This window comes from Diabrotica virgifera, chromosome 3 (genome assembly GCF_917563875.1).
Source record: "Diabrotica virgifera virgifera chromosome 3, PGI_DIABVI_V3a".
NCBI lineage: Eukaryota > Metazoa > Arthropoda > Insecta > Coleoptera > Chrysomelidae > Diabrotica > Diabrotica virgifera.
The window spans coordinates 241,696,083-241,721,062 of record NC_065445.1 but is presented as its reverse complement, the minus strand read 5'-3'; the positions used below and the strand labels follow the sequence as shown (position 1 = coordinate 241,721,062).

The 24,980-nt window shown below is 33.2% G+C and overlaps 1 protein-coding gene across 1 annotated transcript in view; it reads right to left on the bottom strand.

Moving 5' to 3' along the window:
- Positions 1-1,402: 1,402 nt before the first annotated feature.
- LOC114325854 (pancreatic lipase-related protein 3-like) overlaps positions 1,403-24,980 on the bottom strand; it is a 40,921-nt gene continuing 17,343 nt past the window's right edge. The window contains exons 3-6 of the mRNA XM_028273988.2: positions 15,703-16,018; positions 12,275-12,457; positions 5,304-5,454; positions 1,403-1,557 (exon numbers count right to left, since the gene is read on the bottom strand). Of these exons, the coding sequence (XP_028129789.1) occupies positions 1,500-1,557; positions 5,304-5,454; positions 12,275-12,457; positions 15,703-16,018 (708 nt within the window). The 3' untranslated portion in view covers positions 1,403-1,499. The remainder of the gene's footprint in view (positions 1,558-5,303; positions 5,455-12,274; positions 12,458-15,702; positions 16,019-24,980) is intronic.

The window sequence follows — 24,980 nt, the reverse complement described above, 5'->3', positions numbered from 1 at the left end:
TTCAAAGTTTCTGGAGAGTTTTGCATAAAACCTTTTCTTGATTGGTCTCTTGCTCTTCTTAGTTTGTTTCTGTCTATTACGTTTTTCGTGTTAGCGTTGCTAACAATTCCAAGGTCGTGTAACACTGCCGTTGCCACAGCTGCTGCAGATCTGTCCGATAGTCCATAGCGGTAACAGACTTTGGCCAAGGTAGGAAGTTTAAAATAATTTTGTGAACACTGCATTTATGTATTAATATTAACATGCGATCATCGATCATGCGAAGAAGAAGGCAATTCAAGATCTATTTCTGGATCAGTTTCTAGGTTTCGTTTTCTTGATAAGTGGTTGGAGGACCGCCCTGACCGGGCTTCTGTTAATAATGCCAATTTTTTTTTCGATTTTCAAAAGCCTCTATTAGGTCTGGATCCCGCGGATGAAAAAAAAGTTGATTAATAGCAAGCTGAAAATTTGTTAATAGCTTAAGGGTGTCTAGTCGGACAAACTTTGATATATGGGAACACTGGAACAGGGGAAGTTTTAATTGTGGAACAGGTTAAAAATTTGGAACGGTCAGACAACGAAAACGGCACATGTATTTTGTCCGACAGAACAGACTTAAACTCTCCGAACAGAGATTAAACTCTCATGCAAAAATCAGACTGCTATTTGTCACCAAATGGGCGTTTTAATGAGTGGAACATGTAGAATATGTCAAATGACAGGAATTATGACAGGTGATAAATTGCAGTCTGATTTTTGCATGAGAGTTTAATCTCTGTTCGGAGAATTTAAGTCTGTTCTGTCCATGGACGTATAAATAAATCTTTATTTATACGTCCATGGTTCTGTCGGACAAAATAAATGTGCTGTTTTCGTGGTGTGACCGTTCCAAATTTTAACCTGTTCCACAATTAAAACTGCCCCTGTTACAGTGTTCCCATATATCAAAGTTTATCCGACTAGGCACCCTTAAGCTATTAACAGATTTTCAGCTTGCTATTAATCAACTTTTTTTCATACGCGGGATCCAGACCTATATAGGACAGATGTAATTTTATCCAAAAGTCGTAATCATACTTTGTTATTGTCGTTACTAAAGGTAAATTTTAGTGGGTATTCCAATTCAATGTGTCATTTGTTTTTTAATTTTGTGATTATTACCCCAACAATTTTTTTTTCGTTATTCAAAGACCGGTAGAGGGCAGAAGAAGCAATTTTATCAAAAAGTTGTAAAAACACTTTTTTATTGTCGTTACTAAAGGTAACTTTTGGTGGGTATTCCAAATCAATGTGTCAATTTTTTTTAAATTTTGCGATAATCGATCCACCATAGTGGACATACTGACTCATATTGTATTAATCGGTACACTATACTCTTTATAATAATAAAATTATCTTGCATAATAAAAAAATAAAAAAATACTTTATTAGTATTTATTTTTTATTTTCGATTTATACATTTTGTATATTTTACTTACAAGTATTTTAATGATAGCTTAGGTTAACGTCCATTCTTATTAATCTTTTGCATACGGTGGTTTACTGTTAGTATCCAAAAAGTAGGTTCCACGAGCCCTAAAAAAATTACAAAAATATAAATAAATATAAATACAAATATAATTTAAAAAATAGCGTTTATCAATGAAAATTACACACCTTTACATGACTCTAAATCTTATAAGAAAACAAAAAACAATAGAGAGTAATAATCAGACTTGGTAATATAATCATAAATAATCAGACAAATATGCACATAGCATACATATTTTAGGCAACTAGTAAACTTGTAGCGTCAAGGCAAGTAGATAAAACACATTCTTTGTCCAAAATTGTACAACTTTTATGATTTAACTCTCTGCTGTACCCCTCGAAAAATTCTTGCGTTTTTGTCTGACGCTGTTTCAGATACGATGAGGGTTGGAAAAAAATTACAAATATTGTATCCTAAAATTATTCATTTGATATGTTGCATGTAGCACATATAGTATTAACCCATTCGCTGCCGATCACGCGCCAGCGCGTGATATGGTTACTTCAGTCAGGTGCCATTTAACAAAACGGCTCGTAGCCGAGTTCCATTCTCTTTGATAGGCAGCGAATATGTTAATAAGGTTTTAATAAATTCGAAAAAACCTTTATCTTGTCAACGATTTAATAATTTCAAGTAATAAAAAAATGTTTGTTAAAGCGCCATTAATAGTTTAACTGAAGATATAAAGACAGGCTTTCTAACACACCAGTTTCCTCAAAACTTATAAGATGGAGAATCTGTTTAGAGAATGTTTAGACTTTAGACCGACAATTTTAAAGATATTAAAATTTTAATTTTTACATTTTTTGATGACGACAATATAATAATTTATTACGCTCAAAGAACATTTTAAAATAAAATTTTTAACAGATACATCCATCGTAAAAAACCAAAAAGGTAAAATAATTACAGATTTAAAAGAAAAACTGGCAAGATGGACAAAATACATTGAAGAACTTTTTGCAGACGAAAGACCTGAAATAGCAGTAGCAGAAGCTACACAGACGACACAACAGGGCCTGAAATCCCAAAAAGCGAGATAGAATATGCTATAAGGAACACTAAAGGGGGTAAAGCTGCAGGAGCAGATGAAATTCCTGTAGAATTGTTGAAAATTTTGGACGACGACACACTTGAAATAATGGTGAACCTCTTTAACACAATTTATAGAACAGGCATCATACCAAAGAAATGGCTCTCCTCTACTTTTGTCACAATCCCGAAGACGAATAATGCCAGAGAGTGTTCAGACCACAGAACTATAGCAACTGGAACAAAGATTGGATTCAGAAGTGGACTGGGAACACGGGCAGCTTTGTTTGGTCTGAGTGTGTTAATTCAAAGATGTTTGGATGTAAACGAAGACCTCTACGTAGGTTTCATTAATTTTGAGAAGGCCTTCGATAAAGTCAGACACCAAAATCTGTATGAAATCCTAAGAAGCAAAAACATGGACAGTCGCGATATTAACATCATATCCAGGTTGTACTGGGGACAAACAGCAAAAATTAAGGTTGATAATGAGTTAACCGAAGAAATTGAGATTCGTCGAGGTGTGCGTCAGGGTTGTGTGCTTTCTCCACTACTATTCAATATATATAGCGAAACAATATGTCAGGAAGGGCTTCTAGAGCAAAACATTGGTATGGACATTAACGGAGAGTTATTTAACAATATACCATACGCTGATGACACGCTAATAGTAACAGATAACCTAGAAAATTTGCAGTATTTGATGGAAAACATAAACACTCATACCAATAAGTATAGTCTAAAACTGAACATCAAAAAGACTAAATTCATGATTATAAAAAAGAAGCTATACACCAATGTGAATTTAACCATAAATAATCAGCCAGTTGAAAGAGTTACGTCCTACAAATATTTAGGGGTTTGGTTCACTGCTACTAATTACCAGACAAGAGAAATCAAGAGGCGAATAGAGATAGCGAGACAATCGTTTATCAAAATGAAAAAGTTTCTATGCAGCCGGGACATAAATATAAACTTAAGAACGAGAATGTTAAGGTGCTATGTTTTCTCCGTTCTGCTGTACGGCATGGAAGCTTGGACACTGAAAAAGATAAACATCAAAAACATTGAGGCATTCAAGATGTGGTGCTACAGGAGAATGTGGCAAATACCATGGACAGAAAGAGTAACAAATCAACATGTTTTGCTGAATATGGGGAAGGAATGCGAAGTCATAAAAACCATACAAGTGAAAAAACTGGAATATCTAGGCCACATAATGAGAGGAGAAAAGTACTTTCTGCTAAGACTCATAATCCAAGGAAAATTCCCTGGAAAGAGAAATGTGGGACGTAGGAGGATTTACTGGATGCGAAATTTAAGGGAGTGGTATGCGTGCAGTTCAATGTAGTTGTTCAGAGCTGCAGCCAACAAAGTTAAGATTGCTGTGATGGTAGCCAACCTCCGATAGGAGACGGTACTGCAAGAACAAGAACCTGAAACACTCAATAAATTACAAAAAACACAAAGCCCGCTTGGATTTTGGAAAAAAGTGAAAAGTAAAAAAACATCGTGCATATTTATGCCCCTATATTTTACGTTTGGATATTAATATTTGCATAAGTCTGGTGATAAGACATTTAATTACCGTCAATTAATTGTACTGCATTTTTTTATTAAAATATTAATATAAGACATTTAAAAATTAAAAATAACAATTAAAAATGTGTAATAAAATCTATATACTTACTGCCTTACTAATAAAACACTCGTATTCTAAGGTTATTCCGTATTTATATCTAGAATAGTTATCCTAAGTATAAGGTAGATATAATACGAAAATAATTTGTTACCAATAAACTCGGTATAAGTTAGTTATAAGTATTCCCACTTTATTCCGAAATAATAGTTTGGCAACGGCGCAATCTTCTACACAAATGCATAAAACAACGATATGAAACGGGTGAAATATGTCAATTTTGACTTTTCTCTACAACTGACAAACCAAATTCCTTCATTTTTTAGAACTTTGTTATTGTCTGCTATATTTTAATAAATCGTTATTTCGTATGTTGTATGTTGAGTTTGAGTATTTCATAAAATGGCTTCAAATAAAAGAGAACGTTGCATTCAATGGGAAACTAAAGAAAAAGTAAACAAATTGATTTATTTTACTTATAAATGCAATGTAAATACACTAATTTCAGCATATTTTGAAGAATATTGTGAGAGATTTTCTACATATTATAGAAAAAAAAGACCTTATTATTCTTGTAGAGTGGAGGATAAGCCTCATCCTCGCTTGTTCACAGTAAGTGAATCACCTATTAATTTTTCTAAAAACCTCACATCATCTTAAGGAAACCAGATTTTTATTGTGCAGTCTTTGAAAAGGAATTTATGCTTTCTTTGAAAGTTTTCCTTTTTCGTGTAGTTTCCATCAGGTTAATTAAATTATCAACTTCCTCGTTAGCTGCAATACCTCTTAAACACATTTTTTTTATTACCTATATATATCTACTCACAAAACAAATAAAAAAAATAATATATTTTTCCTTCTGATGACTTTGACAGTGACAAAATAGGTTATACCAGACTTAAACAAGGGTGTGGGTCGGTATAAACTTGGACTAAATTCTTATACCAAGTATAACCTATACCTAAGTTATTCCATGTTTATTGGTAGTGATTTTGCCTATACCTGATTTATTCTCAGTAGAACTTTTATACTTCGTTTATTAGTAACAGTGTTAGTCAAAAACCCTTTTTGTGTATTTAATAATCTACCTATTTAATTCGTGGACTTAAGATTTCTTACTTTTTATCAATATAAAACTCTCCCATATACGATTGAGATCCTCGACATCCAAATCTAAAACTCAAGTAATTCCTGCATTGTTTTGCGATGAAGCGGCCAGTTTTTATAGATTCTGCTAGTAATTGGTACGCTCTAACATGACTACATAAATCTTAAAAAGAAAATAATGATATTAATTAATAACTTACAAATCGTTAATCTTAGGGCCGGTTGTTCGAAAGCTAATCAACAATGATCATTATCAAATATTTAATTACTTTCACCAACTGTCAATGTCAACTTTGTTTGGGTTGCTGAAAACATAATATGAACTTACTTACTCAATTATGTTAATAATTGTTATGTTAATTGATTAACTAATCTCATAATTTTAATCAATTATGTTTTCAGCAACCCAATAAAAGTTGACATTGACAGTTTTGGTGACAGTAATTAAATATTTGATAGTGATCATTGTTGATTAGCGTTCGAACAACCGGCCCTAAATCTTCTTAAGAACCTACATCAGCGCGTCATCAATATTTTTTTTTCGAATGTTCTGCAAACTTTCAACAGTGTGGCAACAGTGCGTTGGCAGTCCGTTACACTATACAGTATACTATCAAAAACGAAGGCACAATATTGTGATAATAAAATATAAAGGAAAAGATTCCTCTCATTGGCTGTATACTATAATAAAAACTCACTAAGGAAGTAAAACTTCACTTGTAGGCAAATGGTATATAAATTTATTAAAATTTTTATCTAAAATGATACAAATTGGATTGAAGTGGGTACATCTATAGTACAAAAATCACACAAACGTTTTCGGACCAATCAGTCCATCATCAGGTGGACAACAAGAAGAACACGGGAAAGACGAACATTATTTGACGTCGCAAGACGGAAAGCAGACAAGACATGTAGAAATAAAAAAAGAGCCTATGAAAATGGACAAATAGAAAAAATGGAAGAACATTTCAAAAACAACGAAATTAGAGGGGCTAACGAATACCTAAAAAAGATAAAAAGTGGGTATAAACCTCAAACAAGTCTATGTAAAGATGAAAGTGGGCAAATAATCAGTGACCAACAGAAAGTCACAGAAACCTGGAAGCATTATTTTCAGACACTACTTGGAACTCAAGTAGACATGGAAGATGAAATGGGTATGATCTACGTAGAAGAGAATGGAGTAGAAGCTCCAACCATAGAGGAAGTTTTTGAAGCCATTAAGGCCCAGAAAAACAATAAAGCTCCGGGAGTTGATGAAATACCAGCAGAACTATATAAGGTAGGTGGCGACCACCTAGCAAGTCACATCCACGCGCTCATCAAAGACGTATGGCAAGAAGAGAAAATACCCGACGACTGGAAGAAAAGTATAGTATGCCCGATCTATAAAAAAGGAGACAAACTCCAGTGCAAAAACTACCGTGGAATCTCTCTACTATGTACAGCATATAAAGTCCTCACGTATATTATAAACCAGCGGCTCCAACCACTAGCAGAAAATATTATTGGAGAGTATCAGACGGGCTTCCGACGGGGAAGATCGACACTGGATCAAATATTCACAGTAAAACAAATCTTGAGCAAAGCATGGGAACACGATATTGATGTTCACAACGTGTTTGTAGACTTCAAACAGGCATACGACTCAGTCAAAAGGAACAAACTATACTATATATTGGCTGAATTGGCAATACCACACAAGTTAATAAGACTCATTAAAGCCACAATGGATGAAACTCAGGCATGTGTACGAATACAAAACCACCGGACAGACTTTTTTAACATTTCGCAGGGACTAAAACAGGGAGATGGGCTGGCCCCAACATTGTTTAACCTGGCACTGGAGTATGCGGTTAGGCAAATGCAAACTGGACGAGGAAATCTACTGACCAACCGAACGGTTCAACTGGCCGCTTATGCTGATGATAATAATATTATGAGTAGAACATCAACAGGAGCACAGGAAATATATGCAGAGTTAAAAACACAAACAAAAATGCTAGGTCTGGAAATTAACACAGAAAAACAAAAATAATGACTCAGACGAGAAGAAATATAGTCCCAGAAAACATTATACATGAAGATGACATTGAAACGGTTGAAAAGTTTACATACCTAGGAGTAGAAATATATGCCGACGGATCAGAAGATGGAGAAATAAGGAAGAGAGCAACGCAGGCAAACAGAGCTTATTTTGCCCTCTCCCATATATTTCGGTCAAAAGTGTCCACCGAAATACAAAGGAGAATCTATAAAACCTTAATTCGACCAATAACATGCTATGGCAGTGAAGTCTGGGTGCTGAAAGAAACATCCAAAAACAAACTCGACACATTCGAAAGGAAAGTACTTAGGAGAATACTAGGACCTGTAAGGGAAAACTGAATCTTCAGAAGTCGATACAACAACGAGTTTTATCAACTTTATAAGGAAACGCCCCTGTCAGACTTCATTAGATTACAAAGATTGCAATGAGCCGGACATGTGATAAGAATGGGAGAGGATAGGCTACCAAAACGAGCACTGAATGCTAGAATGCAAGGAAAGAGACCGGTTGGGAAGCCACGAAAGCGCTGGGAAGACACAGTAAACAGCGACGCACAAGCCCTTTTAGGAGTCCGTGTATGGAGAAGAGCAGCCACAGACAGGCAAGGGTGGAGGCAAAAAATAAAGGAGGCCAAGGCTCAATTTGGGCTGTAGTGCCGTAGAAGAAGAAGAAGAAGAAGTCCATCATCAGGTAGAAAATTTTAGATCCAAAGTAGTTGGAACTAGCTACGTAGTTAGGTCAAAAGACCTTAAAATTACAATAATTAGGCCATTTCGACTACAACAATGTCGACAATAAGTAGATGTTTAAATAATTTAGAAATGAAGTGGTACTACAATGTGGTCTTCATCTTGGCTTCAAACTGACAGACTGAAATCTGTCAGTCTGTCAGATTGTAATAATAATCAATAATCATTATTATACTCATAGGCGCGCTAAATGTTGGCAAGTCAATCAAGTTCAATTTCTTGGTTATAGATAATTGATTTTAGTATTTCCAATGTGACACAAAATCTAGGCATAGGATAAAAAATTTATTTGAGCAAAGTGTATTTTTTGTTCTTCTTAATGGCGGTACAGGCTCGTTTTTGTAATATTTTATTTAATTATAGAGTAATTTCCACACATTAACATATTTCTTAAATTGGGCTCTGTACCGCCATTCTTTACTATATTACGAATATGTGTGCCAAATATCTCGAAAAAATATTCAAAATTACAGCCTCAATCTTGGAACGCGTTTTCTGCGCGTTGATGTAGAATCTTAATGAAAAAAATTAGAAAATAAAAATGTATCCCATTTTTATTCAGTTGCAATGCGAAGCCAAACTGTCTTAATTTTTACTTAGTTCAGAGAGCACAACCAGCATTATTATCGACGATTTCGCCACTTTTTAGTGGCTCCTCAGTGAATGCGTAGGTTGCTATCTCTGAACCAAGTTTAAATGTTCGACTCTATTAGTCCCTGCATTGCAACTGACGTGATGATAGTAGGTGCCTAGCGGCATCTGCTAAATAAAAGTCGAAGTTTTCAACCTGATAAAAATAATTAAAATTATTTAAAATAATAAATTGAAAATTTATTAAACCATTTTCCTGGTAAAACCTCCATGGCTTCTAAAAATTTCAAGTCAGATGGATGCTGAAGCGAAGAAGACAAGAGGGAATTCTAAAATTTGCAATTCACAACCCCGTTTGTTCAGCGTGGTAAATTCCAACGGAAAATTGACCTACCTATGTTACTCAAAGGAGTAATACTAATAGAAAAAAAAAAAATGTATACCATTTTTATTCAGTTGTAATGCGAAGCCAAAACTGTCTTAATTTTTACTTAGTTTATCTGGCTTGCATTTTTTAGAAGCCATGGGGGTGTTACCAGGAAAATTGTACAATATGTTTTCAATTTGATATTTTAAATATTTCTTAATATTTTTATCAGATTGAAAACTTTTATTTTTATTTAGCAGATGCCGCTAGGCACCTACTACCATAACGTCAGTTGCAATGCGGGGACTAATAGAGTCGAAATATAAACTTGGTTTAGAGATAGCAAGTGATGAGATAAGAGTGCTGGTTGCGCTCTCTGAACTAAGTAAAAATTAGGACAGTTTTGGCTTCGCATTCCAACTAAATAAAAATGGTATACATTTTTATTTTCTACTAGTATTATTTTTTTGTCTGTTGCCTTGGAAAATTGCAAACATGGAATACTCCTAAATGAAGAACGCCTAAACAACATCCGATATGCAGACGACACCGTTATTTTTGCAGATAGTTTGAAAAGTTTACAGCAAATAAAAAACAAAGTAAATGAAGTAAATGAAAGATTTGCACTACAAGTAAATATATCAAAAATCAAATTTATGGGCATCAGCAAAAATAAAATTAGAGATGCCCAACTGCTTATCAATAATACACCAGTGGACCGAGTAAAACAGTACACCTATCTTGGAACAATAGTAAACGAACAATGGGATCACCCACAAGAACTAAAATGTAGAATAGAGAAGGCTAGGAGTGCATTTAATAGCATGGCCAAACTCAAAGTCACAACCTTAGTTTGAAAATAAAAGTAAGGCTTTTACGATGTTATATCTTCTCAATATTATATTACGGAGTTGAATACTGGACACTCACTGAAGCCCTCAGGGTAGTGTATTGGGTCCTCTACTTTTTATAGTATGTATTAATGATATAGCTTTGATAACTAATTCACTGAGTCGAGTTAACATCATCAGTTATGCGGATGATACCAACATTCTAGTCACAGCAACATCCGATCAAAATTTGCAAAATAAAACTACACAGATACTATCCACCATCAACAGTTATTTCTTATCCATCAAATTAGTTTTGAATAAAGAGAAATCAAAATATATGATTTTCACGTCAAATAATTTATTAAACCATCAAGCCACTATACAAGCAGCAATAGATAAAACAGACTGCACGAAGTTGCTGGGGGTCCTGTTAGACAGTAATTTTAAATGGTCAAACCACATTTCTAATTTGAAATCCAAATTAAGTAGCGCATGTTATGCAATGAGAATTCTTTTACGTCCCTTTAATACATCAATATTAAAAACAGTATACTTTGCCCATTTTTACTCAATAGCCAAATATGGCATTGAAGTCTGGGGTTGTACCTCTGAATTAGAGCAGATATTCGTACTTCAGAAAAGAGCTATTAGGATAATATATAAAATGAAATTTAGAGATTCTTGTAGAGGCATCTTCAGACAAAATAATATTCTTACAATTCCTGGTCTGTATATATTCTCGTGTATAATGTATTTACATTGAAAAATTTATGAATTCAATAAATTTCAATTTAACCATATTTATTCAACAAGATTCAGAGACAATCACTTTATGCTTCCACAACATCGTTCTGTTTTGTTGGAAGGTAGCACACATTATGCAGCCATAAGTTTTTTTAACAAATTGCGAATAGATATACGAATGAATTTACATCAGCCAAACTTTCGGAGGTGTGTACATCAACACATTTGTGAGCTAGAGCCATATTCTAAAAATAACTTTTAAGTATGTTTTGTCATATTTATTAATTTATATACTTTAAAGATGTACATTATATGTCTGTAACTTTGACTTGTCTCATGCATGTACAACTTTGTATAATGTCGCATGTGATGAATAAATTTGACTTGAAGCGATGGAGAAAAAACTTTAAGCCTTCGAAATGTGGCTACACAGGCGAATCCTAAGGATATCATGGACGGACAAGATAACCAACCAGACCCTATTACGAACAATGGAGAACGAAAGAGAGGTGATGTATACCTTTAAAAGGAGAAAGTTAGAATCTATGGGACACATAATGGGAACCGGCACTAAATATAGATTACTGAAGGTAATACTTCAAGGAAAAGTATTCGGAAAGTGAGGAATTGGGAGAAGAAGAATATCATGGTTAAAGAACCTGAGGAAATGGTTCTCCACAACAACGACTAGTCTATTTAAAGCATTAGTTAATAAAAGAATTATAGCCAGAATGATCGCCAATATTCGAAACGAATAGGCACCAAAAAAATATTACTCCTTTAAGTAACGTAGGTCCACTTTCCGTTCAAATTTAACACACTGAACCTACGGGATTGGGAATTGCAAATTTTAGAATTCCCTCTGGTCTTCTTTGCTTCAGCATGCATCTGGCTTGCAATTTTTAAAAGCCATGGAGATGTTACCAGGAAAACAGTCCAATAAGTTTTCAATTTGATATTTTAAATATTTTTAAATATTTTGATCAGGTTGAAAGCTTTGACTTTTTTTTTTTAATTAGAACTTAGAGACTGCATTTTGTTGCAAATCATAATAATGTATCACTCACAATAATATAATAAACAATTAGTCCTGGATCCCACATACCAAAGAAATTTGATTAATACCAAGCTGAAAAATTTGTTAATAGTTTAACGGTTTCTAGTCGGACAAACTTTGATGTACGGGAACACTGGAATAGGGGAAGTTTTAATCGTGGAATATTTTAAAAATTTTGGAACGTCAGATTACGAAAACGTCCCATGTATTTTGTCGGACAGAATATCTAATTGATTTGTTACCCTTTCATTAAACGCTCATGCGAAAATCAGACTGCTATTACTAACCAACACGATTCCTGTCATTTGACATATTCTTCGTGTTCCACTCATTAAAATGCCCAGTTGATGATAAACACCAGCCTAATTTTTGTATGAGAGTTTAGTGAAATGGTAACAACTCAATTGGAAGTTATGTCCGACAAAATACATGGGACGTTTTAGTAGTCTGACGTTCCAAATTTTTAACCAATTCCACAATTAAAACTTCTCCTGTTCCACTGTTCCACCGTTAAGCTATTAAACAATTTTCAGCTTGCTATTAATAAACTTTTTTGTACGCGGGATCCAGGCCTATAAACATTACTTACCGAAAGCAGCAGGGAGGCATCCAGGCTGACGAAGTCCCCCATTTGGATAGTAATCTGAATGGCCAAGAGGTCCTTGTATGCCCACATCGCTTGTATGGATAACTTGGACAAACTTTGCATCGGTTGGTCTTATCCGGATGTTTCTATGCAAAACTACAAACAGGGGCCACGCTGGATCCAATCCTAAAATATGGTGACTTAAGTAGATATACGTATTAATTGGTTTATAAAAAAATTGGTATGTTGTATATACAGTGTGGGCCAAAGAAAACAGTCCACCTCCATATTTGGCAGTATTTATTAGAGTTTAAGGAAATGACGAAACAGGTCGATTTTTTATTTAAGGGGGACACATATTTACCCGGGAACAGACGCGCTCACTTCTGTCACGTCAGCAGTCGCGCGTTAGATTTTATCTAAATATACGAATATAAATTCGAATTTAGGTACAACAAATATTTATTTTATAGGATTTTTATTTACTTGTTATGTTAGAAGTTTTATTTCTAACAATTATTAATGCTAATTGGTTCTCACCAAAGCCATAAATTCAACAAAAAGAAAAAGAAGAAGAAGAAAAAAAATTAAAAAAAATATACCTACGCATTACTACACCCTTCCTCGAAGCACTTACGAGTGGAAAATTATGTTGCAAAATTTTTCATCGATTTATCACCAAAAAGGGTAAAATATTAGATTTTTCTAACGGCGCGATTGCTCCCGGGTTAACGGTACATGCATCTGTCATTTTTCAACCCCTCCCTTCCACTTCCCCCGCCCCTTATTTTTAAATAGGGAATAGGGGTCGTGTGCTAGCTCATTTTGAAAGGTTATTCCATTCTCTATTCAGTAATATGAACATTAACACAATTATTTATACAGGATGTCCAAGAAAAAAAAATTTAATTAAATTGATTGACACAAAAACAAGAATATATGCAATTTATTTAACTCAAAATATATTCTACTACTGACAGAAAACAGAGAAAAATGTTTATTTGATAAATAAATATTGTTTTTCGCTTAAATTTAATATTCAACCTACCAAGAGGCAGATAGGTGGCAGCTTGAACATTGGAATTAAGCGAAAAGCAATGTTTATTTATCAAAAAACATTTTTTTCTGTTTTGTGATAGCAGTAGAATGTATTTTGAATTAAATAAATTACATGCACTCTTCTTTTTGTGTCAATTAATTTAATTAAAATACTTTTTTCTTGGACACCCTGTATAAATAATTATGTTTATATTTGTATTACTGAATAGAGAATTGAATGACCTTTTAAATGAGCTAGCACACGATACCCTATTCCCTATTTAAAAATAAGGGGTGGGGAAGTAGAATGGAGGGGGTTGACAAATGACAAATGTATGTACCGTAAAAATGTGTCCCCCTTAGATCAAAAATCGACCTGTTTCGTCATTTTCTTAAAATCTAATAAATAGTGCCAAATATCGAGGTGGAATCTTTTATTTGTCCCACTCTGTATATAATAAAAATATAATATATTGGTATCAAACATATACATTTTAAAATTATCTCAATTTATTGTCTTCTTATCAAATTCAGGAAATGTATTTGCACGAGTTATACTTGGTTTTAGTTGTCCCAAAATCAACTATATAGCATTGAAAACTGTAAAATAGGGAGGAAGTATCAATATAGTGTCCAGTGTCCATGCTTTTCGGCAATACTCTAGGGCGTAAAATTTGTTAAATTGCGTCATGTGTAGAACTGCATTAAGTTATTTTTTTTGTATAAAAATCTTCGACGTTCAAATCATTTTCGATTAAAAAGCTTTCTTTGAGGGTATATTTGGTATCTTGATGAATTATCGGAAATGATAAGAAGCTATATCAAGCACTATTAAATTGTTTGGCTCCAAGTTTGAAATCCGTGAATTTTCAAACAAATCTTCAAAAATATCAGCTCTTGTGGGAGTCAAGGTTACGATCCTCTATTTTCTTCCCACATAATTTTAAAACATTCAGAACCCGTCCTTTAATTTATTCTCAATGTATGCTCATGTTTGAACCATCTGTTTGTCCTTGTTTAACTGTATCGTAGATACAAACCAAGTTTCATCTAAATAGTAAATTCGCCAAATTTCTTGCTTTTATATTTAGTAATTTGTTCAAGGGATATGTTCTACAAATGGATAAGAGAGAAAACAAAAGTAAAAAATGTAACTCAACATATAACAGGGTTAAAGTGGAGATTTTCGGGCCAAAATTCGAGGCAGGAAGACAAAATATGGAATGCTAAAATACAAAACTGGAGACCGTGGACAGGAAGAAGAGGTTGAAGAAGACCTCAGATGCGATGGAAAGACGATATTGTAAAAGCTGCTGGAACTCACTGACAAAGCGCAGCCAAGAACAGACGGAAATGGAAAGATTTGGGGAAGTCCTATGTCCAAAGCTGGATAGAAATGGGCTAAAGAAGAAGAATATATTCTTTAGAAATATGTCCCACCCCATGTGTCTGAGAAAGTGGCTACATGTTCAACGGTTTCTGGCAAACTATATAAGTATTTTAAAAGGCATTTATCTCTGAGGCACCTTTGGAACCCTGGGTTTCATCCCACACATAGCACTGACAACTTTAATCAAATGAGTCATAAGTGGTAAAATTAAAAACTGAAAGTTTTCGTTTGTAATAAATCTGAGAATCTGCAGAAAATGGCACTGTCAAATTGCTTCTAAGTCAAACGTGATCGCTCTATAATTCACTCCTTTTACTTCAATAGCTTTCTTCTTGTCTGTTTTTTTCATTGTCATAGCTTCTTCTTCCCTTTGCTTATGGAGTTTCCAATTATTTTCCAAAGAAGATTTGTCTGAGGCATTATAATAAAAATATTGCATGTAGAACATTGATCCTTTTTGGGAATGTGGAAGGACAGCTCTGGAAGAGCACAAATATTGCATGTCCGGACAAACAATGTTTAGAGCCATGATAAGTTTGATCGCGTGAGCACTAATATTGTTTGTCCAAAACATACTATGTTTGTGCACTTCCAACGGACATAATATCTGTGCAAGTCGGTTTTTAGTACAAATGGGAAATACTATATTTTGGCAAGGTGGTTTAACCCATTTACAATCATTCTGGATTTACAATAATTATGCAGAGCATTTATACATATGACCCTACTGAATATTCTTATGATGTTATCTTGACACCAGAAAAAAGTGGACATACTATATCTGCGCTCTTAACCATCGAATGTTTTCTTTTAGGTTCTACTATTTAAGTTATAGGCTCTTATCGAGCTTAAAATGATTAGCAAATTTCACTGCTTCCCAACTAAACGCTTCGCAAATTCAAACCAATCGGTAAACAAAGAACGGTTCAAATATTTCACTCTTAAAGTGTTACTACCTTATTTCTTACATACAATTATACACTATTGGTTACAATTTGCTTACCTATAAGGTAATTTGCCTCTCCACCAACGGTGCGGCCTGCGATTCCCGCAACATGAGCCCCCAATGAATGGCCCACAATAGCCGTTTTATTTAAATCTAATTGGAATTTGTGTTGCAGAGTTTTAATATAATTTCCAACTATCTGTCCAATTTTTTCAACAGATGCACTAGCTATTAGATATAAATCGTTGGCCACACGGCTCCAGTCAACAACTAAAAGATTGATATTGTATTTGCTTAAGTAGGCTTCGGAAAGTACTACGTTAAATTCGGATTTGACACTACTTTTCCAACCATGGATTACCACCACTGTATTCTAGAAGAAAAAATAATGTAAAAAGGAATAACATTCACAGTTAAAAGGCATTTTATAATAAAGGGGAGGAAAATTAATAGGTCTGGATCCCGCGTATGAAAAAAAAATTGATTAATAGCAAGCTGAAAATTTGTTAATAGCTTAAGGGTGCCTATTCGGATAAACTTTGATATATGGGAACACTGGAACAGGGGCAGTTTTAACTGTGGAACACTTTAAAAGTTTGGAACGGTCATACCACGAACACGGCACATTTATTTTGTCCGACAGAACATACTTAAACTCTCCGAACAGAGATTAAACTCTCATGCAAAAATCAGACTGCTATTTATCACCTGTCATAATTCCTGTCATTTGACATATTCTACATGTTCCACTCATTAAAACGCCCATTTGGTGATAAATAGCAGTCCGATTTTTGCATGAGAGTTTAATCTCTGTTCGAAGAGTTTAAGTCTGTTCTGTCGGACAAAATAAATGCGCCGTTTTCGTGGTGTGACCGTTCCAAATTTTTAACCTGTTCCACAATTAAAACTACCCCTGTTCCAGTATTTCCATATATCAAAGTTTATCCGACTAGACACCCTTAAGCTATTAACAAATTTTCAGCTTGCTATTAATCAACTTTTTTTTCATACGCGGGATCCAGACCTATAATAGAGAACGTCAGTTCTACCTACATGTGATACTATATATACACGAAACTTTGATTTTCATAATCTGACTTATGTAATTGAAGATTGGGCCAAAGCCCATCTTAATGTTTTCGAAAAGACTCACCCATCCAGATATGTCAACTTTCCATTATGGTCCAAAGGTGTGGATTTTATGACCCTTCCCATTTAGGGCCTGTTTTTCGTTCTCGTCCCCAAAACTCCCAAAAATTTTAAAAATTTAAGTCCGAGCTTTGCGGCTTTTGATAGTACTGATCATTACTTTTCCAACGCATGTCTAATTTTGAAAATAGGATATACTATTCAAAAGTTACCGAACTCAAAAATATGATTCAATTTTTATTTAAAAAGGGGAAATGTTTGTGGATATGTATGTATGTATGTATACAGGGTGTCCAGAAACTCTACCGACAAACGAAGACAGGAGATTCCTCAGATTATTTCATTCATAAGAGATTCTGACCAATATAAAGCTACAGAAATCTGAATTAAATCGATAATTTTTGATAATCTCCCGTCGTTAAGTATTTTACGTCAGATGCCCTTCGTTGCTACGAAAAAATACATTCAGTGACATTAATGACAATTAATGTTTTAAAAATTATAAAAGTGATGACTTTCAATCGTCAAATATTTATAAAAACTGTGTGTTTAATGGTACTTACATAAATAAATTACAATAAAATTTTGGTTTTGAACAGTTATATTCATGAAATAATCGCAACAAATTGCACTCGACCTCTGAAATCAATATAGAATTTTTGCTCTCGTGACACTTTGACATAATTTCACTCGCCTTCGGCTCGTGAAATTAAAACTGTCAAAGTGTCACTCGGGAAAAATTCAATAATTTCAGAGCTCTTGTGCAATTACTACTGATTATTTCATTCATAGGAGATTCTGACCAATAGATAGCTACAGAAATCTGAATTAAATCGATAATTTTTGATAATCTCCCGTCGTTAAGTATATTACGTCAGATGCCCTTCGTTGCTACGAAAAAATATATTCAGTGACATTAATGACAATTAATGTTTTAAAAATTATAAAAGTGATGACTTTCAATCGTCAAATATTTATAAAAACTGTGTGTTTAATGGTACTTACATAAATAAATTACAATAAAATTTTGGTTTTGAACAGTTTTATTCATGAAATAATCGCAACAAATTGCACTCGACCTCTGAAATTAATATAGAATTTTTGCTCTCGTGACACTTTGACATAATTTTAACTGTCAAAATTAAAACTGTCAAAGTGTCACTCGGGAAAAATTCAATCATTTCAGAGCTCTTGTGCAATTATTACTGATAATTTTAAGACAATTTAATCACATTCACCTAGTCCGAAAATGCTTTTTAAGGGAGCTAGAGCTCTTTGAAGATGGCGTGTGGTAATTAGTTTTTCTTAAATATCTCCAGAACGCTTCTATTTAGAAAAACGAAACTTGGTACACATAATTATCTTCCAGAGTTAAATCGATTTCATCCATTGCAAATTTCTAGTACAGGTCATAGTCGTCCGTTTTGGTTAGGGCTACAGTTATATTATCGCATAACTTTTTTTGTTTTTAATTTCTAAGCATTCTTGAGTCTGGATTATTAAAATGTAAGGCATTGTAGTACCAATAGGTACTCTTACTTTATGACGATAGGGTACACCGTTTTCTAGAAAAATCGATTTGAATATTTTTCGTTTTTTGAATATCAAAAAAAAATAAAAAAAAACTATTTAGAAAAACGAAAACTGGTACATTTATTTATATTCCAGAGGTGAATCGATTTCAATAATTGCGAATTGCTAGTACCGGTCATATGCGTCCGTTTTGGGTAGGTCAACGGTTATTTTCTCTCATAACTTTTTTGTCTTTAATTTTTAAGAATTTTTGACATTAGATTATTAAATTATGAGGTATTCTAGTACTAAAAGGTACTCTTGGTTTAAGTTGGTAAAATACACCGTTTCTTTTCAATTTTTTTCAATTTTCTTTTCAAATTCAGGAAACGAAAAATTTTCAAATCGATTTTTCTAGAAAACGGTGTGTCTTACCCACTTAAAACAAGAGTAACTTTTAGTATTATAATACCTCACAATTTAATAATCTAGTATCAAAAATGTTTAAAACTTAAAGACAAAAAAGTTATGCGATAAAATAACCGTTGTCCCACCCAAAAACGACGCCTATAACTGGTAAAAGAAATTCACAATGGATGAAATCGATTTATCTCTAGAAGATAAATATGTGTACCAATTTTAGTTTTTCTAACTAGAAGCGTTCTGGAGGTATTTAAGAAAAACTAATTACAAGACGCCATCTTCAAAGAGCTCTAGTTCCATTAGGAAACATTTTCGTACTAGATGAATTTGGTTAAATTGTTTTAAACTTATCTAAGGAATCTCCTGTCTTCGTTTGTCGGTAGAGTTTCTGGACACCCTGTATATGTATGGGTGTGGAAAAGTTACACCGATCTGAATTTTTTTCTGTGTTTCAAGAGGGGGTCAGGGCCGATTCAGAACCGGTGTAGTTTGTGACTTTTGACCACCAATAAGCCAGCTATAGGTCTAGTTAGTAGGTGGATACAAGATGACATATTTTTTGGGCGTATAAATATATATTAGGTTCAAGGAGAGACAGGAGAACTGCGATTACAAAAAATTAATAGCGTTCAATTAATCTTTCTAATGGTGCCTAAGCGGTCACAACCATACCTACACACGGCTCTGTATAGCCGAAAAACTGAAAAATTAAACTATGAAAATTTGGTTTTTCGACCATTACTCAAAATTTTAACCTACGAATTGCACCAATAGCTAAGTGTTTGTAGGAAGACTCTAGTCGCGTCTAACGGTGTATACCTCACATCTGGGAAAATTCAAATTTTTTAAGTTATAGCCTTCATAAATACGATCCAATCTATTTCTTATGGAAAAACGGTTTTCAAGCCCAATAATTTCTATAATACCTTCAGTTATCATACTTGACCTTGGATGCATCAGATACTACTTGTCAATACGTTTCAAACTCATGTTTAATGATCAAAATCGGTTAAGTCTTTCAGAAGTTATCTAACTCCAAAAGTATAATCCATTTATCCATTATCGCCGAAATGATTTATTTAGTTGTAGTGGGTACTACGCTAAGTTTGATCGGACAATCCGAGTTTATTTGCCCCCATAATTATTAGGATGGCTGGGACATGAACTCTGATTGTCTTACCGTCTGGTGTGGTAACTACTAGATCATTTGGGAGAGAATGCGACAAAGGCGACCATTTATAATGCTTAACGTGTAATCGAGAAACATTAAATTCAACTTCATACATTTAATTTATAAAAAACTTTGAAAAACTCTTGCTACAAGAATAAAAAACCGCTAAACGCCGTAAAAATGAGTGGCGCATACAAAATTCCAGCTACAAAAGAGCTTATCCACAGAGAACGGCAGTTCTCACCAGTGGCGCACAACACCCCTACAAGCGACACTATATATACACGAAATTTTCGATTTTCTAAACCTGACTGAATTGAAAATTGGGCCAAATCCAATCTTAAATTTTAGGAAAAGACTCGTCCATCCATATGTTACTTCTCCATTTTGGTCCAAGGGTGTGGATTTTACGGCCCTTCCCATTTAAAGCCTGTTTTTCGTTCTCGTCCCCAAAACTCCCAAAAATTTCAAAAATTTAAACCCGACCTTTACGGCTTCTGATAGCATAGATCATTACCTTTCTAACGCATGTTTCATTTTGAAAATCGGTTATACCATTCAAAAGTTATCGAGCTCAGAAATATGACCCAATTTTTATTTAAAAAATGGAAAATGTTTGTGGATATGTATGTTTGTATGTATGTATGTATGTGGAAAAGTTAAACCGATCTGAATTTTTTTTCTCTGTTTCAAGAGGGTGTGAGGGCCGATTCAGAACCGGTCTAATTTTTGACTTCTGACTACCCGTAAGCCAGCTAGAGGACTAGGTAGATACAAAATAGCATATTTTTGGGCGTATATATCTTAGGTTCAAGGAAAGACAGGAAAACTACAAATATACCAAATCAATAGGGTTGAGTTAATCTTTCAAATGGAGCTTAAGCGATCAAGCTAAGACATACACACTGCTCACCATAGCCAAAAAACTTAAAAATTCAACTTTGAAAATTTTGGTTTTCCGACAATTATTCAAAATTTCAACCTACGAATTGTGCCAATAACTGAGCGTTTGTAAAAGGACTCAGGACGCGTCTAACGGTGTGTACCTCATATCTGGGAAAATTCGAATTTTTAAGTTATAGGCTTCATAAGTATGATCAAATCTATTTCTTATGGGAAAAATGGTTTTTCAAGCTCAATAATTCCTGTAATACGTTCAGTTATCATACTTGATCTTGGATGCATCAGATACTACTTGTCAATACGTTTCAAATTCATGTTTAGTGATCAACATCAGCTAAGCCGTTCAGAAGTTATAGAGCTCCAAAAGTATAATTAGTCCAGGAACTGAAATTTTTCACTTCGCTATTTTTACAGAATGGATCGATTTGCTTGAAAATTTGACAATAAGTAGTGGATAGTCCAAGGATCAAAATCTATATGATGCCGAAAGACGCTTTTGCCATAGGGTGGTTGCCACTTTATCTCGAGGGTGGAAATTTTTTATTATGTTTTGACCGCAAATGCTGGTAAAACATTAATTATAAGCAAAAAATGTTCATTATACATTTTTTTGGTAAAATTAATAGTTTTCGATTTATTGGTTATCAAAGTATAAGTTTTACAAGAATAAAAAACCGCTCAACGCCGTAAAAATTAGTGGCGCATACAATATTCCAGCTACAAAAGATCTGATATGAATATTACGTGGCGCAAAAATGTATTTTCATTTTCATGCAAACCAAAATTCTAGTTTTATTTTAAAAGATGTTTCCATAATATTTGCTAAATTTGAAGTAAACGCGCCACAAAAGAGTAACTTTGATACAGTTTGAATTTTGAAACTCCTTTGTGGCGCGTTTACTTCAAATTTAGCAAATATTATGGAAACATCTTTTAAAATAAAACTATAATTTTGGTTTGCATCAAAATGAAAATACATTTTCGCGCCACGTAATATTCATATCAGATCTTTTGTAGGTGGAATATTGTATGCGCCACTCATTTTTACGGCGTTGAGCGGTTTTTTATTCTTGTATGAATATTACGAGGCGAAAATCTTTTTTCATTTTGACGGAAAATAAAACTCTAGTTTTATTTTGAAAGATTTTTCCATAACATGCGCTAAATTTGGAGTAAAACTCGCCACAAAAAGCCTCAAAATGCAAACTGTATCAAAGCTACTCTTTTGTGGCGAGTTTTGCTTCGAAAGCAAATAATATTATTACGGAAAAATCTTTCAAAATAAAAATAGAATTTTGTTTTCCGTCTAAATGAAAATACATTTTCGCGCCACGTAATATTCATATCAGCACTTTTGTAGCTGGAATTTTGTATGCGCCACTAATTTTTAGGGCGTTTAGTGGTTTTTTATTCTTATAATAATTATACTATGAAGTTAAAATTATAAAAATCTTGAATGGGTTGCATGTGAGAGTTCATTTTAAATGAAGTAAAAGCCAGACTTACTCTCAATCTTTATTATAACTTCCGACGACCGGTTTCGCTCTTTAAAATATGTAGAGCATCTTCAGGTCAAAGGTAACAAGTTACAAAATGCTACAAATAAAAAACCAGAGTTAGAACAGTGTCTGGTTACAAAAAAAGCTAAAGATCCATAAGATCAAGCCAATGTTGAATAACATACATAAAAATAGCTAAATAGCATACAACTGCCTATGCATGCAAAACGGGGGGTGGTAAAAAAACGTCCCCAAACTCACAAACACAGGCAGATGTATGCCATATATAATCATGCAATTAAAACGTGTCGTACTTACATTCGGATACAAGGAGCTACTATCTCGGTATTCATTTTCATGATGTTTATGTTAAAGTTATGTTGACGGGATATGGTGGTATAGACGGAGGATGCAGCAAAAGTAAATAAATTTATGGGATTTGGGAATTCTTAAGGGTGATGAGATAGTTAGTGTGGGTTGATGAGGGTGATCAGTTCATTAATTGTAATTTAACTTTAATTTCTATTTTCTCCTTTTTCCTTGCATTTATATTTAATTTAAATTACATATTTTATTTTATTTCATTTCATTTATCGTATGTCAGCGTGTCTGTTTTCGTTTTTCGAATTTCTAAAAATTTAAAAATAACATTTACCAACTATAACATACCATTACATGGTAATTTGTCTAATTTGTCTAAATTGAATCATCTGTTAACTCATTATCGCATGTCTTGTATAGTTGGTATATCTTATAGAGTTGATGTATATTACTATTTAGTTATAATTATTACATTATACTCATATACAAAAACAGCAATACTAACGTGGTTGTATAAAATATTTCTTCATGAATTTCAAATATTTTCAACAGAATGTTGGCAACCTTTGATACATGATTGAGAAGAAGAATTAGACAACTAACCTAGCTTGTTCTGAAACTTCATAATTCCCACAAATTTTTACAAAAAACACAAAGTTTAAAAAACTGATACCATGAAATAATAAAAATCAATACAGTTAAAATAAATCAAATTAAATGCAGTGCTCGTAACCAACCAAATTCCGTCATTTTCTGTTGTATCGTCTTTTGTCCTGTGTGTTTTCTGTTTTATTTAATTGTGAGGTGAATTTACTTAATTAGTCATTTATTTATGGACGAGATTTATAAGACAATGTAGGTATACCCTAAAAAATATAATTTACTACTACATTTTCTTTTATCTGGTTCAATAGATTATTAATATTTATCCAGTGCTTATATCCCTAAAACAGAGTTTCAATCTACAATCAATTACTTATTTTAATTCCTATTTCTATCTATTCCAATTCTCCACCCTTTAATTTATAATGGTGTTTCATTTACCTACATTGTTGTTATTTAATTCACATTCACATTTATAACTATTTGTTATATGACTGCTAATACAGTATTTTAGCTATAATTTGAAGCTTTCCGATCTACCAACTCTTAATAGTTCAGAGAAATAAGGAAAAAAAAAATAGCCTGTTGGTGACACAACCCCCTCCAGGCCGAAACCAAATTTTTTGAGTAACATGGACATCTATAATAATAACCTATATATTTCCTGCAGCCGATTTTGATGATATACATAGTTATAAACAAATGAAGATCAAAAAACGGTAAATTTTCGCTTTTTTCGTCTATTACTAAGAAAATAGGCATTTTAAACAAATTTGAGAGTAAGAAACTCATAAACGGTATAAAAAAACTTCAATATGGCGTTTGCTTAATATGTCTATCCTTATTGGTTGCTTAGAAAATTGCAAAATAAATCATAAATTTTGAGTTTCTCTAAATATTTATAACTTATTTAAAAATTAACTTAGAACCTTCTTATTACACGAAATGCTGAGACTTTTGGTGCTTAGTTTATACCGTAAATTTTGAAGAAATTGGTCAAATAGTTTAAAAGTTATTTAATTTGTTTATCCCAAATTTATTTTTTTTTGCAACACTGTAAGTCAGAAAATGATGAAGCTACAGTAATACTTTGGACAGTTTATGGAAGAAGGAAATTTACAGTATTAATTTAATTAAAAAAAAATTACAAAAAGTAATTATAAATATGGCAAAATTATTTTGCAAAAACATGTGAATTAAATAAATGGGGGGGCTAAGGGAGAGGGGGGGGCTAAGGGGGCTAAGGGGGGCTAAAATAATGGGGGGGAGAGTTGTTTTTCTTTCTAAATGTGTATAAAAATTCAGTCTTTCTAAATATGAAAAAATAATTTTTCTACAGGTAACGGTTAAAAAGTTATTCTAATTGTTTTTAAGTAAGCAAAAAATCGACATGTTTTTTCAAAATAATTTTACACTGTTTAAAATTATTTTTTGTCATTTATTTTTAATAATGGTAATAGTATAAATGTTCTTCTTTCATAAACTGTCCGAAGTACGAGTGTAGGCTCATAATTTTCTGACTTGTAGTGTTGCAAAAAAAATGAATTTCGGATAAACAAATTAAATAACTTTTAAACTATTTGACCAATTGCTTTGAAATTTAAAATTTAATTTAAGTACAAGAAGTATCAGCATTCCGTGTAATAAGAAGGTTCTAAGTTAATTTTTACATAAGTTATGAATATTTTTAAAAACTCAAAATTTATGATTTATTTTGCAATTTTCTAAGCAACCAATAAGGATGGACATATTCA